General features: G+C 38.0%; 1 protein-coding gene across 1 annotated transcript in view; it reads right to left on the reverse strand.

Moving 5' to 3' along the window:
* The window catches only part of RIMS2 (regulating synaptic membrane exocytosis 2), a 726,314-nt gene that overhangs the window by 133,711 nt on the left and 573,771 nt on the right, over nucleotides 1-18,832 (reverse strand). The window contains exon 24 of the mRNA XM_042783638.1: nucleotides 4,249-4,421. Coding sequence (XP_042639572.1) covers nucleotides 4,249-4,421 — 173 coding nt within the window. The remainder of the gene's footprint in view (nucleotides 1-4,248; nucleotides 4,422-18,832) is intronic.

The raw sequence follows: 18,832 nt of genomic DNA on the forward strand, positions 1-18,832 counted from the left end.
CAAGCCCTGTTGTCTGTGCCATCAGGGTTGCTCAGGCCGCTGCCAGACCGCAGCTCCATGTGTCTCCTTTTTTGGTATTTTCACCCAAATTCTTCTGCTAGTTGGGGTTTAGTCCACTTTTGTATCCTTCCCTTCAAGCCTCAGGGGTCCAAGATTATCTTCTGTGTCTGTGTTAATTGGTTTCCCTTTCCTTTGTTGAAGAGTATCTGTGCAGTCCTTCTGCCTAGCCCGCCATCTTGCCGGAACTCCCAATGGTACATTTTAGAACAAGATTCTTTCCAACAATATTACATAAGCATATACTCTTTTTTTTTTTTTTTCAGCTTTTAAGCAACTTATGATTGCGTTTATCAACTACTAAAACAAAACTTTGCTGAGGATAGTCATATTTTCCCGCAGAATAAGAGTCTTTGGATTTATTCTCAGAAATAAAAGCAGTTCCAGGATTGTATGTTGCAGTAACTGGCGAATAACACCAACACAGTATGACAAACAACTGCATTTGATGTCTTGCTATCTAACAGGAACAGGCATAATTGGGAGGTATTGTGGATTCAGTGCCAGGACATCTCAATAAAGCAAGTATTGCAATAAAGCGAGTCACACAATTGTTTTGGTTTGCCAGTGCATATAAAGGTTATATTTATACTATAGTATAGTCTATTAAGTGTGTAATAGCATTATGAAAAGTTTGATATACTGTAAGTGTCACAAAAAATGTGACATAGAGACACAAAGTGAGCACATGCTGTTGGATAAATGGTGTTGACATACTTGTTCAGTGGATGGTTGACACAAACCTTCAACTCGTAAAACATGAAGCGCAATAAAACCAAGCACAATAAAATGAGGCAAGCCTGCCAATGTTCCATTGAGAAAGCATCATGGCCTCCTTTAATTTACAGTTCCAGAAATACTATACAATTACTTAAGCTGAGTACAAGGAGCTCTGGTGGCACAGTGGTTAAAGCATTCAGCTACTAACCAAAGAGATCATGTTTCAAATTACCAGCCACTACACAGGAGAAAGATGAGGTACTCTGCTTCCATAAAGATTTACAGCCTTTGAAACCATATGGGGCAGTTCTACTCTGCTCTAAAGGGTTGCAATGAGTCAGCTCAATGGCAGTGGGTTTTAAGCTGAGTATAGTGCTTTAATGAATCAGATTGCTAGGAATATACTATCTTTCCCTTTTCCCTATAAAATAATGTATTCTTTTCGTGAAGAACATAATGAAGAAGGTAAATTAAAATAAAGGAAGCTTAAGGTTCTACTCTCTTCCAAACATCTACCCTCCAAGCCAGTAAGGGTTTTTGGCTCCAGGCAAACACCAGTGGGCTCAAGTGTCCCTACATGTACAGTATCTGGAGAAGAAAACACATTAGAGACTAACATTTTTCTATGTGTTGGGAAGAAAGGAAACTTTGGAAAGCTTTCTCTGTGAATTAATGATGGAGTGATCCTAGACCTCAAAAATCAGATAAATGGTCATCTTTCTCAATAAGCCAATGTAATTATCAAAAGTCAGATAAGTAACAAAATAGACTTAAAATTACTGGTTAAGACTCAAATCACAAAATATTCCTAACTTAAGATTCATTTTAAATTTAATGCCTAACCATTATACATAAGTTTTCAAAGGTCACAGACATAGTTAAATATTCCAGTCTGAGAGAAAAAAGTGAATTGTCATCGACTAAACTATTTTATCATCAACTAAACTGTATACTCAAGAGATGAATGTCTGCCTCAAACATCTTTCTCATTAGTTATGATTAAACACAAATTGAGATTGGGTTTAGATAAAATAATGTAAAATTTGGTTCATAATAGGTGTTGCTTATCAAGCAGACTTTGTACTAACACAGTATCAAATTTTAGACCACTTGTTGTTGTTGTTGTTATGTGCCGTCGAGTCGGCCCCGACTCATAGCGACCCCTCCTTGGGTTTCCCAGGCAGTATCACTACGGAAGTAGGATTGCCCAACCTTCCTTCCGAGGAGTGGCTGGTGGGTTTGAACCGCCACCCGTCTGGTTAGCAGGCAAGTGTCTTAGCCACTATGCTACCAGACCACTAGAAACCTCAATTCCTGCAAAATGTAGATGATTTGCAATTCTCTATCTTAGATGTATGCAATTAGAGCAACCTCATCTCCTTAAGCAAAAGGATAACATACTTGTGCTGACTTGACTTTCAGGACAACACTGCAAAGCTAGCTTCATTCTTATTTTATGCTTTGTGTTATGAAAGTAACAATGTAATTGTTTTTATGCTTTGCTGGTTGGGTCTCTTAGCCCTTTTTCTCCTTTTCCAAGTTGCTCCTTGGGCAGCTCTCTAGCAGAAATGAGTTTCCTGATGGGCCTAACTCAACAATGTGCTTTGTAATAAGCCCCGGGGGCATCTGTCTTTTCCAAGTACCCAAGGGCATTGGCCCTGCACTGTGATCTTCCTCAGAGTCTAACTGCACTAGAAAACTAAGGGAAGGAAAGCAAGCAGAAACTAACAAAGCTTACTTTTTGCCACATATTTTATCACTCATTTGTGAAGTTCGTTCCCAGTATATAATAATTCTTATTCCCTAGGCTCAAATTTTTCAGCTCTCTCAGAACCTCATTTTAAAGGTCTCACTCTCTTTCCCTCTGAAGCAGTCTTTACTACTGGTAAAGAATTTGCAAGTTTCTCTTTTTCACTCATATATTCCTGTACAAATGGGGAAGAGATACAGCTATTCATACTAAAGGGAAATTTAAATTTGATTCATTAATTATTAAGATACTCTCAGAGCTAAAAGTTAAAGATTAATGATTAACCAAACCAAAAACCATTGACATCATGTTGATTCCAACTCAAGTTACCTTATAGGACAAGGTAGAACTGTCCCATAGAGTTTCCAAGCTAAAATCCTTGTCCCATCTTGTCCCCATGGAGCAGCTGGTGGGTTTGAACTGCTGACCTTTCAATTAGCAACCAACTGTTTAACCAAGCACTGTGCAATAAATCAATATATTTGATAATAATTTACCAACACATTAATAGGTTGTATTAGAAGCCAAGTAGATAAAACACAAGATAAATAAGCCAGACATAAATGGCAAAAAATCATTTTTGGAGTAGGAAAAAGGACTACTTTACTAATGGGAAATATCTACACACAGATAAGCACATTTTACCTGGCATCCTCTTGAGAGAACTGCCTTTGCAAATCCTCTTTACTCCATTGTTCGTCCTCTTTCCCTTCCTCAGGTATATCTTGTGCTTTTTCCTCCTCTCCTGATTCCTGGTTTCTCTCCTTATGACAGGTTTCTGTAATCTCTCTCCCTCTCTCCTTCTCATGAGTGTTTTCTTCCTTTACCTCTTCCTCCTTATGAACTATCTCTTCATGCTTATCCCCTTCTTTCCCTCCCTCTTCTATTCCCTTTGGTCTTTTGAAAGCAACACAAACCGAAGGCATGCAAATAAACACAAAAAGGAAATGAAAGAAATGCATAAGAAATTAAACAGAAAGGTAACAAAAAACTAATAAACATAAGTAAAAAGCACATCTTTTAAACACAGAAAACTTTTTCAGTATCTATCAGAGTAGCATTGTGTAAGCAACACTTAATCATAACTGTTTCAAAATCCTATTATCTTTTTATGATCTTTCATAGAAACAGGGTGAAAGATTGGGTTCTCTCCATTATAGGGATTTTTAACCCGATAGGGGTAAAAAAGTCTGTTAGCTCAGATGCCCATAACTGTAATACATCAAATGAGAAATTCAAGTTATACTAGTATATATTTCATTTGTAATTTTCCTTTAGAAGCTGAAGACTTTTTACATGTTTTTATAAAAATTTCAGGAGGATGGGAGAGCCTCCTATGTACTCAGCAAAAAAAAACCTCCACAAATATTGTTTTTCTATTCACCTTTACTTAACTGCCACTTTAATTTTACTTTAAGCTCAGTAAAAATATAATAATAACATTATTTTTAACTAGAACATTAAAAAAACAACTAATGATATACTTCAAATAATATAGTAAGCAAACCTCTTCAATTCCATAAAATTATTTTCTATGCAAGAAATCTGAAATGTACCCCAAAATACAATGAAAAGTAATGTATACAGAAGTTCTTGGTGCCTTAATGATGTACCTTAATCTTTCAGGAAAAAGGATTTTCAGTTTATACAAAGGAAGAAGAAAAAGGAAGACCTTCTAAAGTCTGTTTAGAGGGGTTTACTGCTAAAGTCCCCTGACTCACCTGATTTTCTTGTTTCCTCTTGGCCGCTCTGATTGGACAGACATGTAGCTTGTGCTGCTGAAACGAGAAGCACTACTAGTCCTCGAAACCGCAGATATATCACTTACATCACTGTCCGAAGATTTAGTGGAAACATTATCTGCCCCTCTATGAGGATCCCATCCTGATCGATACTGTTAACACAGATTGACAAACATGCAGAAGTTGTCAGTATTACCACACAAAGCAGTTATTAGCTTTCTCCAATTTCAGCACTTTAATTGTCCACAGAGGATACTGCAAAACCCCATTCAGTTGCATATAAAATAAGAGTGAATGGCAATTATCCTAAAAGAAAAATTCAATTTATAGGAAACCCTTGTCTTTAGCAAAGGCATTAGAGCGTTTTCACCACACCCCAATGAGAGCCATTAAAACAGTTTCTAAACAGCAATGGCCTCAGGGAAGAGCATGTAGGTGAAATCTGGGAAATAACAATTGGCTGGACATTAGGGAGAAGAAGTTTTTATTTTTGAATAAAATTGGAGGAAAGAGTATGGTAAAGTTGCCATTACATCCTATAAAAACCAATTCTGGTAGCCATCAAAAGTTTCTCTTTCAGCCATTTTGCTTCACTGAAAACCTGGAGATAATAGAAAATCTAATTATTAAAACGCTAACTATTTTAGTAATGCCAAGAGAAAAGACAAAAGTTTAATTTTCAATTGTTCCTGGAATTTTGATGAGTCCTGGAAATATTAGAAAAAGGCATTATTATTTACAATAGTTCAAACTTCCTGGAATTGAAATAGTTAACTGGCACAGCCAGGGTGTAGGCCGTTCAGGGTGTTCAAATATTCTGATAAATCAAAAATCATCATAAATGCTTTATGTTAATGACTTATTCTCATAAAATACATTTAATGTAAAAACTAATGGACCATATTTTATTTTATTTTTGACAACAAAAGATAACTTGCTGGGAGTCAGCATGTTGGCATATAAAAATACGGACTTCGGAATCTGGAAAACCTAGGTTTGAGCAAAATTCTTACTAGATGTGTAAACCTGAGCAAATTATTTAACTTTTAAAAGCCTGCTTACAAGACGATGAGGATATATCTTTCTTGCAGGGCTGTTCTGAAAATTAGAAATATATGTCAAGTGCATAATACGGTGTCTATCATAACGTAAATAAATATATATATATATATACCCAGTATTACTACTGTACCATTGCTAAATGGTGTTATAACAGTATTCTTAGTAATATCAAATATGGTTATTACTGGGTTAAGAGAACATACATATATTTTCTTTATATGTATTTGAAATGTAGTTTTAAAACATCCTTATCTAATCAAATGTGTAAGAGAGAATTTTCTAACCACAGATACTGGCAAATTTTACAAAGTCTTAAAAGAATGATTATCTTCTATAAACCATTCACTGTAATTTATCATTATCTAATAAACAAATACAAATTAACTGCAAATATTAGATACACATAAACATTTTGGCCAAGATAAATTGAATGGCAACAGAGTATAGTACAAACATTAGATTAGATTCAAATAATCTGTTTTTTCCCCGAGTATCTCCCACTATCTAGCCACATATTTTTGAGTCAGTAAGTAACTGATCCTTTTCTTCAAACGTAAAATAAAAGGTTTATTTCTATGGTTCTCTTAACTTTTAATAATCAAATATATTATTCTATAACTGTACATTCAAATTAGGTGAGAAATTGGCTTTTGTTAGTCCATATTAACTTTCTATATTGTTGGATAAAATTTCAATTATCAAAATGAATAACAAATTCCTCAAAAAATTGCCATCTTTTTTCCAGGTAATATCTGTGTAAACAGAACTGCTGTGTTTGGTTTTAGAAGGAAGATTACTTACTTATAGTGCATTTATTTGGAAGAAAATTTAGTTTCATTCTTTTTCTAAACTAATTTCATTTTAAAATATCAAAGGCAACTTACTTTAAATAAGAATGTCTTTAGCCATTGTCTAGAACAGCATTTCAATGGGTGTATTCCACATAATCTATGTCTCTCTCTCTCTCTCTCTCTCTCTCTATATATATATATACACACACACACACATATATACATATATACAAACATAGGCACATATATAAAATGTATCATATATTTATATGTTTTCATTAAATTGATTGAAAGTAAATTTGATCTCAAGTTGAGGAATATATTGAAGTATTTTATCTATATATTTTTTGGAAATATCATTTATATGAAAAATCAAAGTTTTAGGAAATTTTTTGAAGCTATAAAGTAAATTCACTAGATGGTGTACTGTGTTTGGGAGATTTTATTATTTTTATAACAAAAAGAGAAGCAGTTTGCTGTTGTATCTTTTAAAATAATTTATAATTGGATAGGAAAACAGTTCAGGTGTTATTTTATTTTTGTTCATGGGACTATTACATCACCTAAATTCAAATGACAAACTGTAAATTCCAACTCTAGGGGGTAATGTTGTTGTTGTTGTTGTTATGTGCCGTCGAGTCGACCCCGACTCATAGCGACCCCTCCTTGGGTTTCCAAGGCAGTATCACTACGGAAGTAGGATTGCCCAACCTTCCTTCCGAGGAGTGGCTAGTGGGTTTGAACCGCCAGCCTTCTGGTTAGCAGTCAAGTGCTTTAGCCACTATGCTACCAGAGCTCCCTAGGGGGTAATAGAGGCAATAATTACGAGCATATGCTCTGGAGTGAGACGGCATAATGGGTCTGCAACCTGGCTACATCAATTGTGATCTTGAGCCAATTAGTTTCTCTAAATCCCATATAACAATGGTACCAACTCTTAAGTTTTCTACAAGAATTAAATACAATAATGCATGTAAAGCACTTAACACATTATTGGAGACATAACAAGCATTTAATAAATGACAGATGATAACAATGATGATGATGATGTGGTAGCTGGCTTAGCATCAATTCCAGCAACAGTATCTTTACCTTAAGAAATATTACGTAGACATACCAGAAATAAATATATTAAAACTGCACTAAAAATACAACTTTTTCTAAATTTATCCAAAAGATTTGTGTTTAAAAATATGCTAATAAGGAAGTTGAAGAAATAGCTTTATCTCAACAGGAAATACATATGACACTTTGGGCTGCAGATGAGTAGGCTTTGTTTTACGTTGTCTTTGGTACCTTGTCCAAAGCTGCCTAGTATCTGTGTATTCCATGACTCCCTCAATAGCTTTTGTCCAGTTTGCTTCGCCTGCATCTCTGAATCCTATCTACTTGAATCTCAGTAATTAGGTTTCTACCTTGCCTGCTGTAGCCTTTGTCTTTTAGCTGTCATGACTTTTGATCCTTTTGCTATGATTTATAGGTGCATACAGGCTGTTATTGTCGTTATGTGCCGTCGAGTCGGACCTGACTCATAGCGACCCCTCCTTGGGTTTCCGAGGCAGTATCACTACGGAAGTAGATTGCCCCATCTTCCTTCTGAGGAGTGGCTAGTCTAAGGTTAAATCAATTCTTTAGTGTTTGAAACACCTATGGCCGTGGTGTGCGGTACAGGTGTCTTTGGTTGCACCTCCCAGATCATCTACTTTGCTGAGATACAATTTTAGACATGGAAAATTTAAGAAAAGATAAGATTCCCCATACTACAGCTTTATACCTTTCAAGTAATTCATCACGTGCTACCTCTTGTTACAGGTGTTGTGTATGTGTATTTGTGTTTAATTTCTGAAACCTTCCATTAGAATATAAACTCCTCAGGGTCAGGACAGTATCTGCCTCATTTTGTAGCTCTCTTAGCATCTCACAGTAAGAGCCTTAATTGCTCTGATGGATAGTCTTCCTACCAGCCAGTACTAGTAAAATAATAATGTCTTTTTTTCCCCCAAGATTTTTTTTTTGGTGAGCAATAAGGAAAATACCCCAAAACATCAAATAACATACAGTTTAGTTGCTGCTCAATCCCAGTGTCCAAAGCAGAAGCTCATTAAAGACACTGAAAAGAATAGTAGATACAAAGAATGATAAGAAATGAGCTAAAAGTTCTAGCTTGATGTTGCTACTGCTATCCACTCAAGGCTTGCACCATATGCTTTTCTCTGGGAGGATGTAGCTCAGGCTTCCATTACAAGTAGACACATGATCAACAGGGTAAGAAGGTCAAAGAGAGAAAATATTGTAAGAACTAAAACTTCAGAACATATTTTTAATGTATTCGTAACATAACACATTCACATATATAATTCACAGAAAACAGAAATCTAAGTGATATATGATCTAATATTGGGTTTTATACTTAAGATGTTAAATGTATGTGTACTTTGTCTAAGGTAAAACAGAAGCCCTGGTGGTGGTGCAGTGGTTAAGTGCTAGGCTGCTAACTGAAAGGCTGGCAACTGGACCCCACCAGCCACTCCATGGAAGAAAGACATGACATTCGGCTTCTGTAAAAGATTGTTGTTGTAATATGCCATCGAGTTGACTGTGACTCATAGCGACCCCTCCTTGGTTTCCGAGGCAGTATCACTACAGAAGTAGATTGCCCAACCTTCCTTCCGAGGAGTGGCTGGTGGGTTTGAACTACCAGCCTTCGGGTTAGCAGTCAAGTGCTTTAGGCACTACGCTACTAGAGCTCCTCTGTAAAAGACTATGGACTTGGAAACCCTATGGAGCAGTTCTACTCTGTCCTATATGGTCACTATGAGTCAAAATCGACTTGAAGCCAACGAGATTTTAGTTTTAGGTACAACAATAGGGTTAAGTGAGAGAGAAGTAGCTAAATTATTATTTTTATACTAATGAATGTGAATCAATAAATCCATTTACTTAGAAAGTGGTCACTTTACAACAATGTTTTAAATAATTAGCATGCATTAGTTTACAGCTGATAAATGAACAATAAGCTCATCGTTCTGTTTAATGGAACAAAACAAAGATGATCCATCGCACAGAAAGAACTACATGATCTCAGGTGAAAAATGTACTCTAACTGGGGGTCATTTAAATCCTGGATGAGCATGAAGCTGCTATTCCCAACAACATTTTGATGTTAAGTTTATCAAGGGGCAAAATATTTACAGGAAACAATTGTTCTTCAGGATGTTTCAGGCTCTAAAGGATTCCTAAGTGGCCTCGAAAAGTTAATGTTAATGTTCTCTTTATGTATTTCACATTAGTGGAGAGTCACAGTGTATCTGCAAAACTTAACTAGGAAGATTATTATTAAAATTCTAGGATAATATGCTTGAGGAAAACACACAAATTCAATTTCTTACTAAAATTTTCATTTTTCTGCATAATTCTCATCTCAAGTTCTTCAATTAGGTAACTTTCTGGTTTTGATTCCTCTACAACGTCTCAGCAACTCTGGTTGTTTGAACTTTGTACATGAACTTCTCAGACAAAGATGGGGGTAGGATTGCAAGTGTCTTTAAACATTGCTTGTCTGCAGTTTAATAAATCTCACCAGAAAACTGCAATATGTGGTATAAAACTCTAGTTTTGCAAATGACTGTTGCAAAATACTGGTAGGAAAGAAAGCTCAATTTTGAAGGAGAAAAACAAGTTTTATGCCATCAAGAGATACTTGGAGAAATACTAATGCTTTATTCAGAAAGGAAACTCAAAGAGAACCTCAAAAGAAAAGAAAAACTTAGAGTAAACATAATCTTGGAAGAGAAAGGGGAGGGACAAGTTCTAGGCAGGGCTCCTGACATCAGTCTGAGGATGTGGCTGATGGGACAAGAACCTAGCAGAGGGAGTCCAGCAACGCTGTCTGTAAACCATCAGGGGAGTGAGTGGATGCTCTCACTTTCCTCAACCAATTTTTATTTCAGGTGAAAACTCAAAGAGTAGTCGTTGGCCCTTTTTCAGTAGCACAACCGCAGGTACTCTCTCTTTGAGGAGTTTCTTTCAGATGATTTTCTCTTCTGTCTTATTCAAGGCTCTTATTAGTGCTTAATTTGAATACTGTTCAAAAATGTGTTTGCCAGAGATAATTTTGTTTATGTAGGACTACTACAGAGGGTATGATAATGACCTGTACTTGGGAAGAACATGGTGAGAAAAGTCCACAGAAACTTGAGGGCTTATTTAAGAGCCAGCCTTTTAAACAGTATTCTCCAAATAGAATCCCAAGCTGAGAGATTTCCAGAAGCTTTAGAGCTCAAGGAGAAGCTTCTGGGGTAAAGTGGAAACGTAATGACTATCATTGGCAGTCTGGAAAGGAGTCAAGTAGCTACACTTTTCCTCAGAGAATGAAGGACTGAGTGTTCTTTGGGCCTGATGGCATCTTCAGTCTTATACAGTAATAAAACTTGGGAGAACATTATTACATAACCACCCTGTGACAGGGATTGTTCTAAATAATGTATGTGAATTGGAGAACTTATGAGTTGGCCTGTGTGATGGAATCAGAAGGAAAGGCTGTCAGGTGGGATACCTCATTGTTGTTGTTAGGTGCCTTCGAGTCATTTCCGACTCATAGCGACCCCATGCACAGCAGAACGAAACACTGCCCGATCCTGCGCCAACTCCATGATCCCTGCTATACTTGAACCCATCATCGCAGCCATCCTGTCAATCCATCTTGTTGAAGGCCTCCCCCTCTTTCGTTGACCCTCCACCCTACCAAGCATGACATCCTTCTCCAGGGAATGGTCCCTTCTGACAACATGACCAAAGTAGGTGAGACAAAGTCTGGCCATTCTTGCTTCCAAGGAGCATTTCAGGTGCACTTCCTCCAGGACAGATCTGTTAGTTTTTCTGACAGTCCATGGTACTTTCAGCATTCTTTGCCAGCACCACAACTCAAAAGCATCTACTCTTCTTCGGTCTTCCTTGTTTATTGTCCAGCTCTCACATGTATATGAGGCGATTGGAAATATCATGGCTTGGATCAGGCACACCTTAGTCCTCAAGGAGACATCCTTGCTCCTCAGCACTTGAAACAAGTCCTTCGTGGTTGACCTTCCCAGTGCTACATGTCATCTAATGTCCTGACTGCTGCTTCCATTGGCATCAATTGTAGAACCAAGCAATGTGAATTCTTTGACAACCTCAATTTTCTCTCCATTTATTGTGATGCTGCTCATTGGTCCAGTTGTGAGGATTTTTGTTTTCTTTATATTGAGACGTAATCCATACTGCAGACTGTATTCTTCAACCTTCATCAGTAAATGCCTCAAATCATCCTCACTTTCAGCAAGCAAAGTTGTATCATCTGCGTATCTCAGGTTGTTAATGATTCTTCCTCCAATCCTGATACCACGTTTTTCTTCATACAGTCTAGCTTCTCAGATTACTTGCTCAGCATATAGATTGAATAAGTGTGGGGAAAGGATACAACCCTGATGTACTCCCTTCTTGATTTTAAACCATGTAGTGTCCCCTTGTTCCGTTTGAACGACAGTCTCCTGGTCAAGGTACACGTTCCTCATGAGTACAATCAAGTGCTCGGGAATTCCCATTCTTCTCAATGTTATCCATAATTTATCATGATCCACACAATCAAATGCCTTTGCATAGTCAATAAAACACAAGTAAACATCTTTCTGGTATTTTTTGCCTTGAGCCAAGATCCATCTGCCAACAGCTATGATATCCCTTGTTCCACGTCCTCTTCTGAATCCAGCTTGCACCTCTGGAAGTTCTCTGTCAATATACTGCTGCAAACATTTTTGAATTATCTTCAGTTAGTTCTTACTTGCATGCGATATTAATGATATTTTTCGATAATTTCCACATTCTGTGGGATCACCTTTCTTTGGAATGGGTACAAATATGGATCTCTTCCAGTCAGTTGGCCAGGTAGCTGTCTTCCAAATCTCTTGGCATAACTGAGTGAGTGCCTCCAATGGGGCATCCGTTTGTTGAAATATCTCAATCGGTATGCCATCAATTCCCAGAGCCTTGTTCTTTGCCAGTTCTTTCATTGCAGATTTGACTTCTTCCTTCATTACCATTGGTTCTAGATCATATGCCACTTCCTGAAGTGGATGAAGATCAATCAGTTCTTTTTGATACAGTGACTCTGTGTATTCCTGCCATCTTCTCTTGATGTTTCCTGCATCATTCAATATTTTGACCATAGAATCTCTCAATATTGCAACTTGAGGCTTAATTTTTTTCCTCAATTCTTTCAGCTTAAGAAATGCTGAGCGTGTTCTTCCCTTTTGGTTCTCAAACTCCAGGTCTTTGCACATTTCATTAGAGTAATTGGTTTTGTCTGCTCAAGCTGCTCTTTGAAATCTTCTGTTCAGGTCTTTTATCTGGTCATTTCTTCCATTTGCTTTAGCTACTCTCCAATCAAGGGCAAGTTTCAGAGTCTCTTCTGTCATCCATTTTGGTCTTCTCTGCTTTTCTTGCCTTTTTAGTTATCTCTTGCTTTCTTCATGGATAATGTTCTTGCTATCCCCCCACAATTCTTCTGGTTTTTGGCCATTGGTGATCAATGCATCAAATCTATTCTTTAGATGACCTCTAAATTCAGGAGGGATATATTCTAGATCATATTTTGGCTTTCTTGAACTTGTTTTAATTGTCTTTAACTTCAAGTTGAACTTGCATATGAGGAGTTGATGGTCTGTTCCACAATCAACTCCTGGCCTGGTTTTGGCTGAAGATACTGAGCTTTTCTACCGCCTCTTGCCACAGATGTAGTCAATCTGATTCCTGTGTGTTCCATCTGGTGAAGTCCACGTGTAGAGCCACTTTTTGTGTTGTTGAAAAAAGGTGTTTGCAATGAACAAGTCAGCGGTCTTGCAAAATTCTACCATGTGAGTTCCAGCATTATCTCTGTCACCAAGGCCAAATTTTCCAACTTCCAGTGATTCTTCTTTGTTTCCAACTTTTGCATCCTAGTCACCAGTGATAATTACCACATCCTGATTGCATGTTCGGTCAATTTCAGACTGCACAAGTTGATAAAAATTTTCACTTTCCTCATCTTTGGCTTTGGTGGTTGGTGCATAAATTTGAATAATAGTCGTATTAATAGGTCTTCCTTGTGTTGTTGTTGTTGTTATGTGCCGTCGAGTCAAACCCAACTCATAGCGACCCCTCATTGGGTTTCCGAGGCAGTATCACTATGGAAGTAGGATTGCCCAACCTTCCTTCCGAGGAGTGGCTGGTGGGTTTGAACCGCCAGCCGTCTGGTTAGCAGGCAAGTGTCTTAGCCACTATGCTACCAGAGCTCCTGGTCTTCCTTGTAGGCGTATGTATATTATCCTATCACTGACAGCACTGTACTTCAGGACAGATCTTGAAACATCCTTTGTGATGATGAATGCCACACCATTCCTCTTCAAACTGTCATTCCCAGCATAGTAGATCATATGGTTGTCTTATTCAAAATGGCCAAAACTAGTCCATTTCAGCTCACTAATGCCGAGGATATCGATCTTTATGTGTTCCGTTTCATTTTTGACAACTACCAATTTTCCTAGATTCATACTTCGCATGGGATACCTCAACATAAGCTAAAAGTCTAGCCATCTTCCCAGGTATAGTTTAGATGCTACCTCCTCTGTGAAGTCTTCCTTAACGCATTCCAGAAGAATAAATCACTGCCTTCTGGCTGCTCTGAAGCTACTTTATTCATGTTTTTCTTATAGTTTTATCACATGACACCGCATGGTGTGTAGCTATGAATCTGTTTACTCTGCTAGATTATAAACATCCTGAGGACAATGACATTGTCCTATTCATCTTAATATTTTAATTATCTAGATCAGTGCTGGGCACATAGTAGGAGCTCAATGAATGTCTAATGAATCAAAATGAATAGACTGAGTTTTACCTGGACTGTATACTGGGGTAGTATCTGCATTAAGTATCAAATTGGAGCATAATATACTGTAATATAGCTGAGTAGAATTCAGTCACCTCATCATTTTATTCTCTATGATGATCATGCACAGGCAGTGATGTGTGTAAATGTTTAACTACTCTGAGGAAAACAATGCCCTAGTTAGCAGCATTTGCTGACTTCCAGTGCATAAACAATGCCCCTGTAACTGATTTCAAGTTACCAAGTGGTCACTGAAGACAGAGCTGTGCACACTGGGTGTAGGGGTTAGAAATACACGCATTGTTTGTAGGACTCACTGGGACTCTTTAGGAAACAATGAGTCAGAGCAAATGACACATAGTAAGGTATTCATCTGGGGGAAATGGGAAACTTGGAGCAGAAAGAATAGCTTATGGCAAAATGACACAATCAAAGACAGGGTAGCCCTCAGCTTTACCTAAAACTTACTAAAGAGCCATCTGTCTCTTGGTGTGAAGGAAATTTATAAAGAGAAAGAAAAATTTATAATTTTTCCTGAACAATTTGTAGAGGAGGAATCAGTGCTGGTAGTCAGTCATGTCTTTCCCAAAGGCTTGGCTCTATGGGAACTCTGTGTCTATTAGTCATCAGATGTTCCTTAAGAAACATCAGCCTCTATTTCCACTGATTTCTTGTAATTTTCAGAGATGAAAATGCCAGTGCCGTACTGAAGTCCCGATTCAGAGAGCTCAGGTTCAGAGCTCATGCTTCTTTCCTTAACAAATGCATTTACCACTTTCTCCCTCAGAGTCTAAAACTTTCCACTCATTCTCACCTGCCATTTACTGAAAAAGAGATCCTCAATAACATCCTAACTTACTAGCCAGAGGTGTCTTTTTAATTTTCTTTTTGTTCTGGAGTTTGCAATTGATTCTATCTACCATTGTTGAAGTCTTCTCTCTTCTTGAACCTTTCCCACAATGTCTTCTACCTCCTGGATCTCCATTCTTAATCTCCTGTTAGATTCTTTTTCCCTAACCTGATTTTCAATTATATTTCTCTTAATTGTTATTTTGTATTACATAATATGTATTATTTATTATTTCATAATCATTTCACTATAGTTTTGAGCTGTAGCCCTTTTTTATTTTTCACTATACGTATCTTCCAGGATGAGCGCGTCAGTGTGCCTTTAACTACCACCTGATGAGTAAGAAGTGCTCCACCTTCTGCTCGAGCCTTTCTCCCAAACGTCAGGACCGCATTAGATGTTAACAGGGCAGCTTTCACATGTAGTCTTGCGGGTACATCAAATTCAACATGGCCAAAATGAAATCTACTCTCTTTCATTCCAGACCAGCTATTCTTGTACCTCCTATATTGTCTACCTTACTTAATAGGCTCAATAGCCAAATAAGCAAAAACCTAGAAAACTTGTTATCTCCAACTCCTCATCCAATATACTACATATCTAATCAGTTAAGAAATATTACTCAGAACTTTATGGAACCAAGTATCATATTGCTATTTAGCTATTTGGGGGTTAAGAATAAGCCCTTTTTCTTTGGTAAGTATAACATTTTGCATCTATTCCTTTGTGGCAATTGCTGCTGGATGCCTATCCAATATTCCTTCTCTCCTTTGGTTTTCAACAGAAAGAATTCAGATGTATTTTGGTGGTCAAAATGGAGTACCTGGATGGTGCTCTGCCCAAAGGAGCTCTGGTGGCGCAGTGGTCAAGGCATTCGGCTGCTAACCAAAAAGGGGCAGTTTGAACCCACCAGCTGTTCCACGTGAGAAGGATGGGGGCGTCTGCTTCTGTAAAGATTCACAGCCTTGGAAACCCTATGGGATGGTTCTACTCTGTCCTAAAGGGTCCCTATGAGTTGAACTGACAGCAGTGGGTTTTGGGCTGGCTGCTGACCAAAATGTGGTGGTTCAAGTCCACGCAGAGGGCCTGGGAAGGACGAATTGGCAATCTACTTCCAAAAAATTGCTACAACTCTGTGACCCACAGTTTTACTCTGGCACGTAAGGTGTCACCATGAGTTAAAACTAACTAGACAGCAACAGGTTTTTAAGAAAACAAAACAACTTCATTTTCCAGGCTTCCCTGTAGCTAGGGGGATCACTGGACCTGAGTCCGGCTCTGAGATGGACATGGAAGCTATGGGGTTGGGTTTTGAGAGTGCTATTACTTTCCTGATAAGAAGGGGCTCATACAACTGGCATGACTAGTTGCCTTCCCCTTCCCTTTTTGTTTAGCTTAAACCTGAGGTTGGAGTGCAGTAGCTTCTCTGTGACGATGATGGTTACAAATCAAAGTCTTTTTGTCAGAATGGGGAGCCTCCAGAGAGTCAGAGGGTGCTTAGCTACTTAAGCAGCAGTGTCTACCTGAGCTGCTGTTTGCACTTCTTGCTGTGGTGAAGAAAAAAATACCCCTTATTTATAATCTTGTCAGATTTTTTTTTGTTATGAATAGCTGAATGCAAATCTGACCACTCTTCCTGTTCTGCGTCAGAAAAAAGGTATTTTCTGAATTCATGGTAAAGAGGCATATTCCTATGATAGACATCATAACACAGCCATCTAATTTTGATAATAGACAGTGCATCATAGTAACCAAGGGATTTAGAGTTGAAAGATTTGGGTAAGTAACTGTTTCACTTACTGCTGCTGTTAGTTGCCGGCAAATCAAACTCATGGCAACCCATGTGTTACAGAGTGGAACTGCGCCACACACTTTTCTTGGGTGTAATATTAATCAAAGCAGGTCACCAGGTCTTTTCTTCTGGGGCCAGCTGCATGGTTTTGAATCACCAAGCTTTAGCTTAACAGTCAAGAGTAAAGTATTTGCATCACATAGTAGTTATGTAATCTTGAACAAGCCCCGTAGCATCTCTGAGTCTGTTTCTATCTCTACAGAGTGGATTTAATACCTGTCTCACAGGTCTGAAGGAGCTCTGATGGTGTGGTGCCTAAGGCATTTGACTGCTAACCAGAAGGTTGGTGGTTCAAAACCACCAGCTGCTCCATGGAAGGAAGACGAGGCAATCTACTTCCGTAAAGATTTAATGCCTCAGAAACCCAATGGGGGTCTCTATGAGTTGGAATTGACTCAATGGCAGTGAGTTTTGCTTTCTTTTGTTTCACAGGTCTTAGGTGAGTTTTAAATGAGATCACAGGTGTTGATGCCCAATAAAAAAACCAAACTCAGTGCCATCAAATCAATTCCAACTCAGAGCAACCCTCATTGGCTTTCCAAAGCTGTAAATCTCTACAGAAGTGGATTGTCCCATCTTCCTTCTCTGGAGAGACTCGTGAGTTTGAACCACCAATCTTCTGGTTAGCAGCCAGATGTCTTACCCACCACACCCACCAGAGCTCCTTTTTAAACAGCTTTAGTGAGTCCCAAATTCATTTTTATGCCCCTTATTGTTCAGTAATATCTCAAACTCACACTCTCTAAATTTTCTGCTCAATCAGGAGTGTTCTCAAAGCATTTTTTTTCCCCAGACCTTCACAAATATTAACAACAATTTCTCATTCTGATAGTCATAATGTTTTGTTTACATACAAGACAAAGGAGGGGAGAACAGATTGCCTGCTGCTAGTTCAAAGCAATTGGCCCATATTTTCAGAATAGAAAAAAAAGTCACTGTAAAAATATTTATACCATTATTATGACTAAATGTTTCTCCAAGATCCATATGATCTAGCTAGAATTAAGAAAAATAATGAAGAAACTTTCCCTATGAGAATTACAGGCACACAACTTTTTGTAAATATCTTTACATATTACAAAGCTGCTTTTGCGATTTTGTAATTATTTAGAGACTACGGATATACTTTTTGGGATGCAGAAAAGAGGTATTACAGATAAAAAGCTAAAATCTCAAAAGCTGCAGAAGTAAGATTTGAGAGCACAGCATGACCTAAGAATTTGAAACAAGCAGAAACACACCAAAAATTAGTGGGCTCTGGTCAACTGGCTGGGATATTAAGTGGGCTTCCTCTCAAATAGTAATACTTTAGAAGGTAGTATAGTAACTCTAGACACTCTAGGAGAATCTGAGCTAAATAACAGACTGAAAAACCGCACAATATTAAAAAACTTCAAAGGGTCTGAGAATTGCCCTGACCCATCAAATGCAGGCATAGGGCAGATATAATTATTCTGCTGAAAATCTGCAAGAGGCCTGTTAACTTTCATTGTATGATAAGATACAGCAGTGCCACTTGGGTTTGCAGTAACCAAACTCCCTGCCGTGGAGGCAGATCTGACTCATAGTGACCCCTCCTTGGGTTTCTGAGGCAGTATCACTACAGAAGTAGATTGCCCAATCTGCCTTCTGAGGAGTGGCTGGTGGGTTTGAACCGCCACCGCCAGCCTTCTGGTTAGCAGTCAAATGCCTTAGGCACTACAATTTAAAAATAATAAAAAACAATATTATACAAACTAACTTGAATAAAGAGATGTTCTATGTTCTACTGAAATGAGTCTTTATACTCCATTTAAAATCCAGCTAATCCATTTTTTGGGGCAGAGGATGGTTAAGGGCATAAAAGTTACATGATATTCCTATTAGACTCTAGAGACATTAGCTTTGCTATGAGTACTCCTAGTCATGAAAATGACTTAAAAAAGACTGATCAATCAAAAAATCCCAACCATTTTCTCTATTAGCAATTTGTTTTGAGCTAGTGGATTTTGGTTCATCTATCAATACAGAGTTCAATTTTAAGTTTTTGTTTTTAAACACTGCTCTGGTGGTGCAGAGCCTAGCCCATTTGCTAACCTGAAGGCTGGCAGTTCAAACTCACCAGC

This window comes from Orycteropus afer, unplaced genomic scaffold (genome assembly GCF_000298275.1).
Source record: "Orycteropus afer afer isolate SDZICR_OR568_19922 unplaced genomic scaffold, OryAfe1.0 scaffold00021, whole genome shotgun sequence".
Taxonomy (NCBI): Eukaryota; Metazoa; Chordata; class Mammalia; order Tubulidentata; family Orycteropodidae; genus Orycteropus; species Orycteropus afer.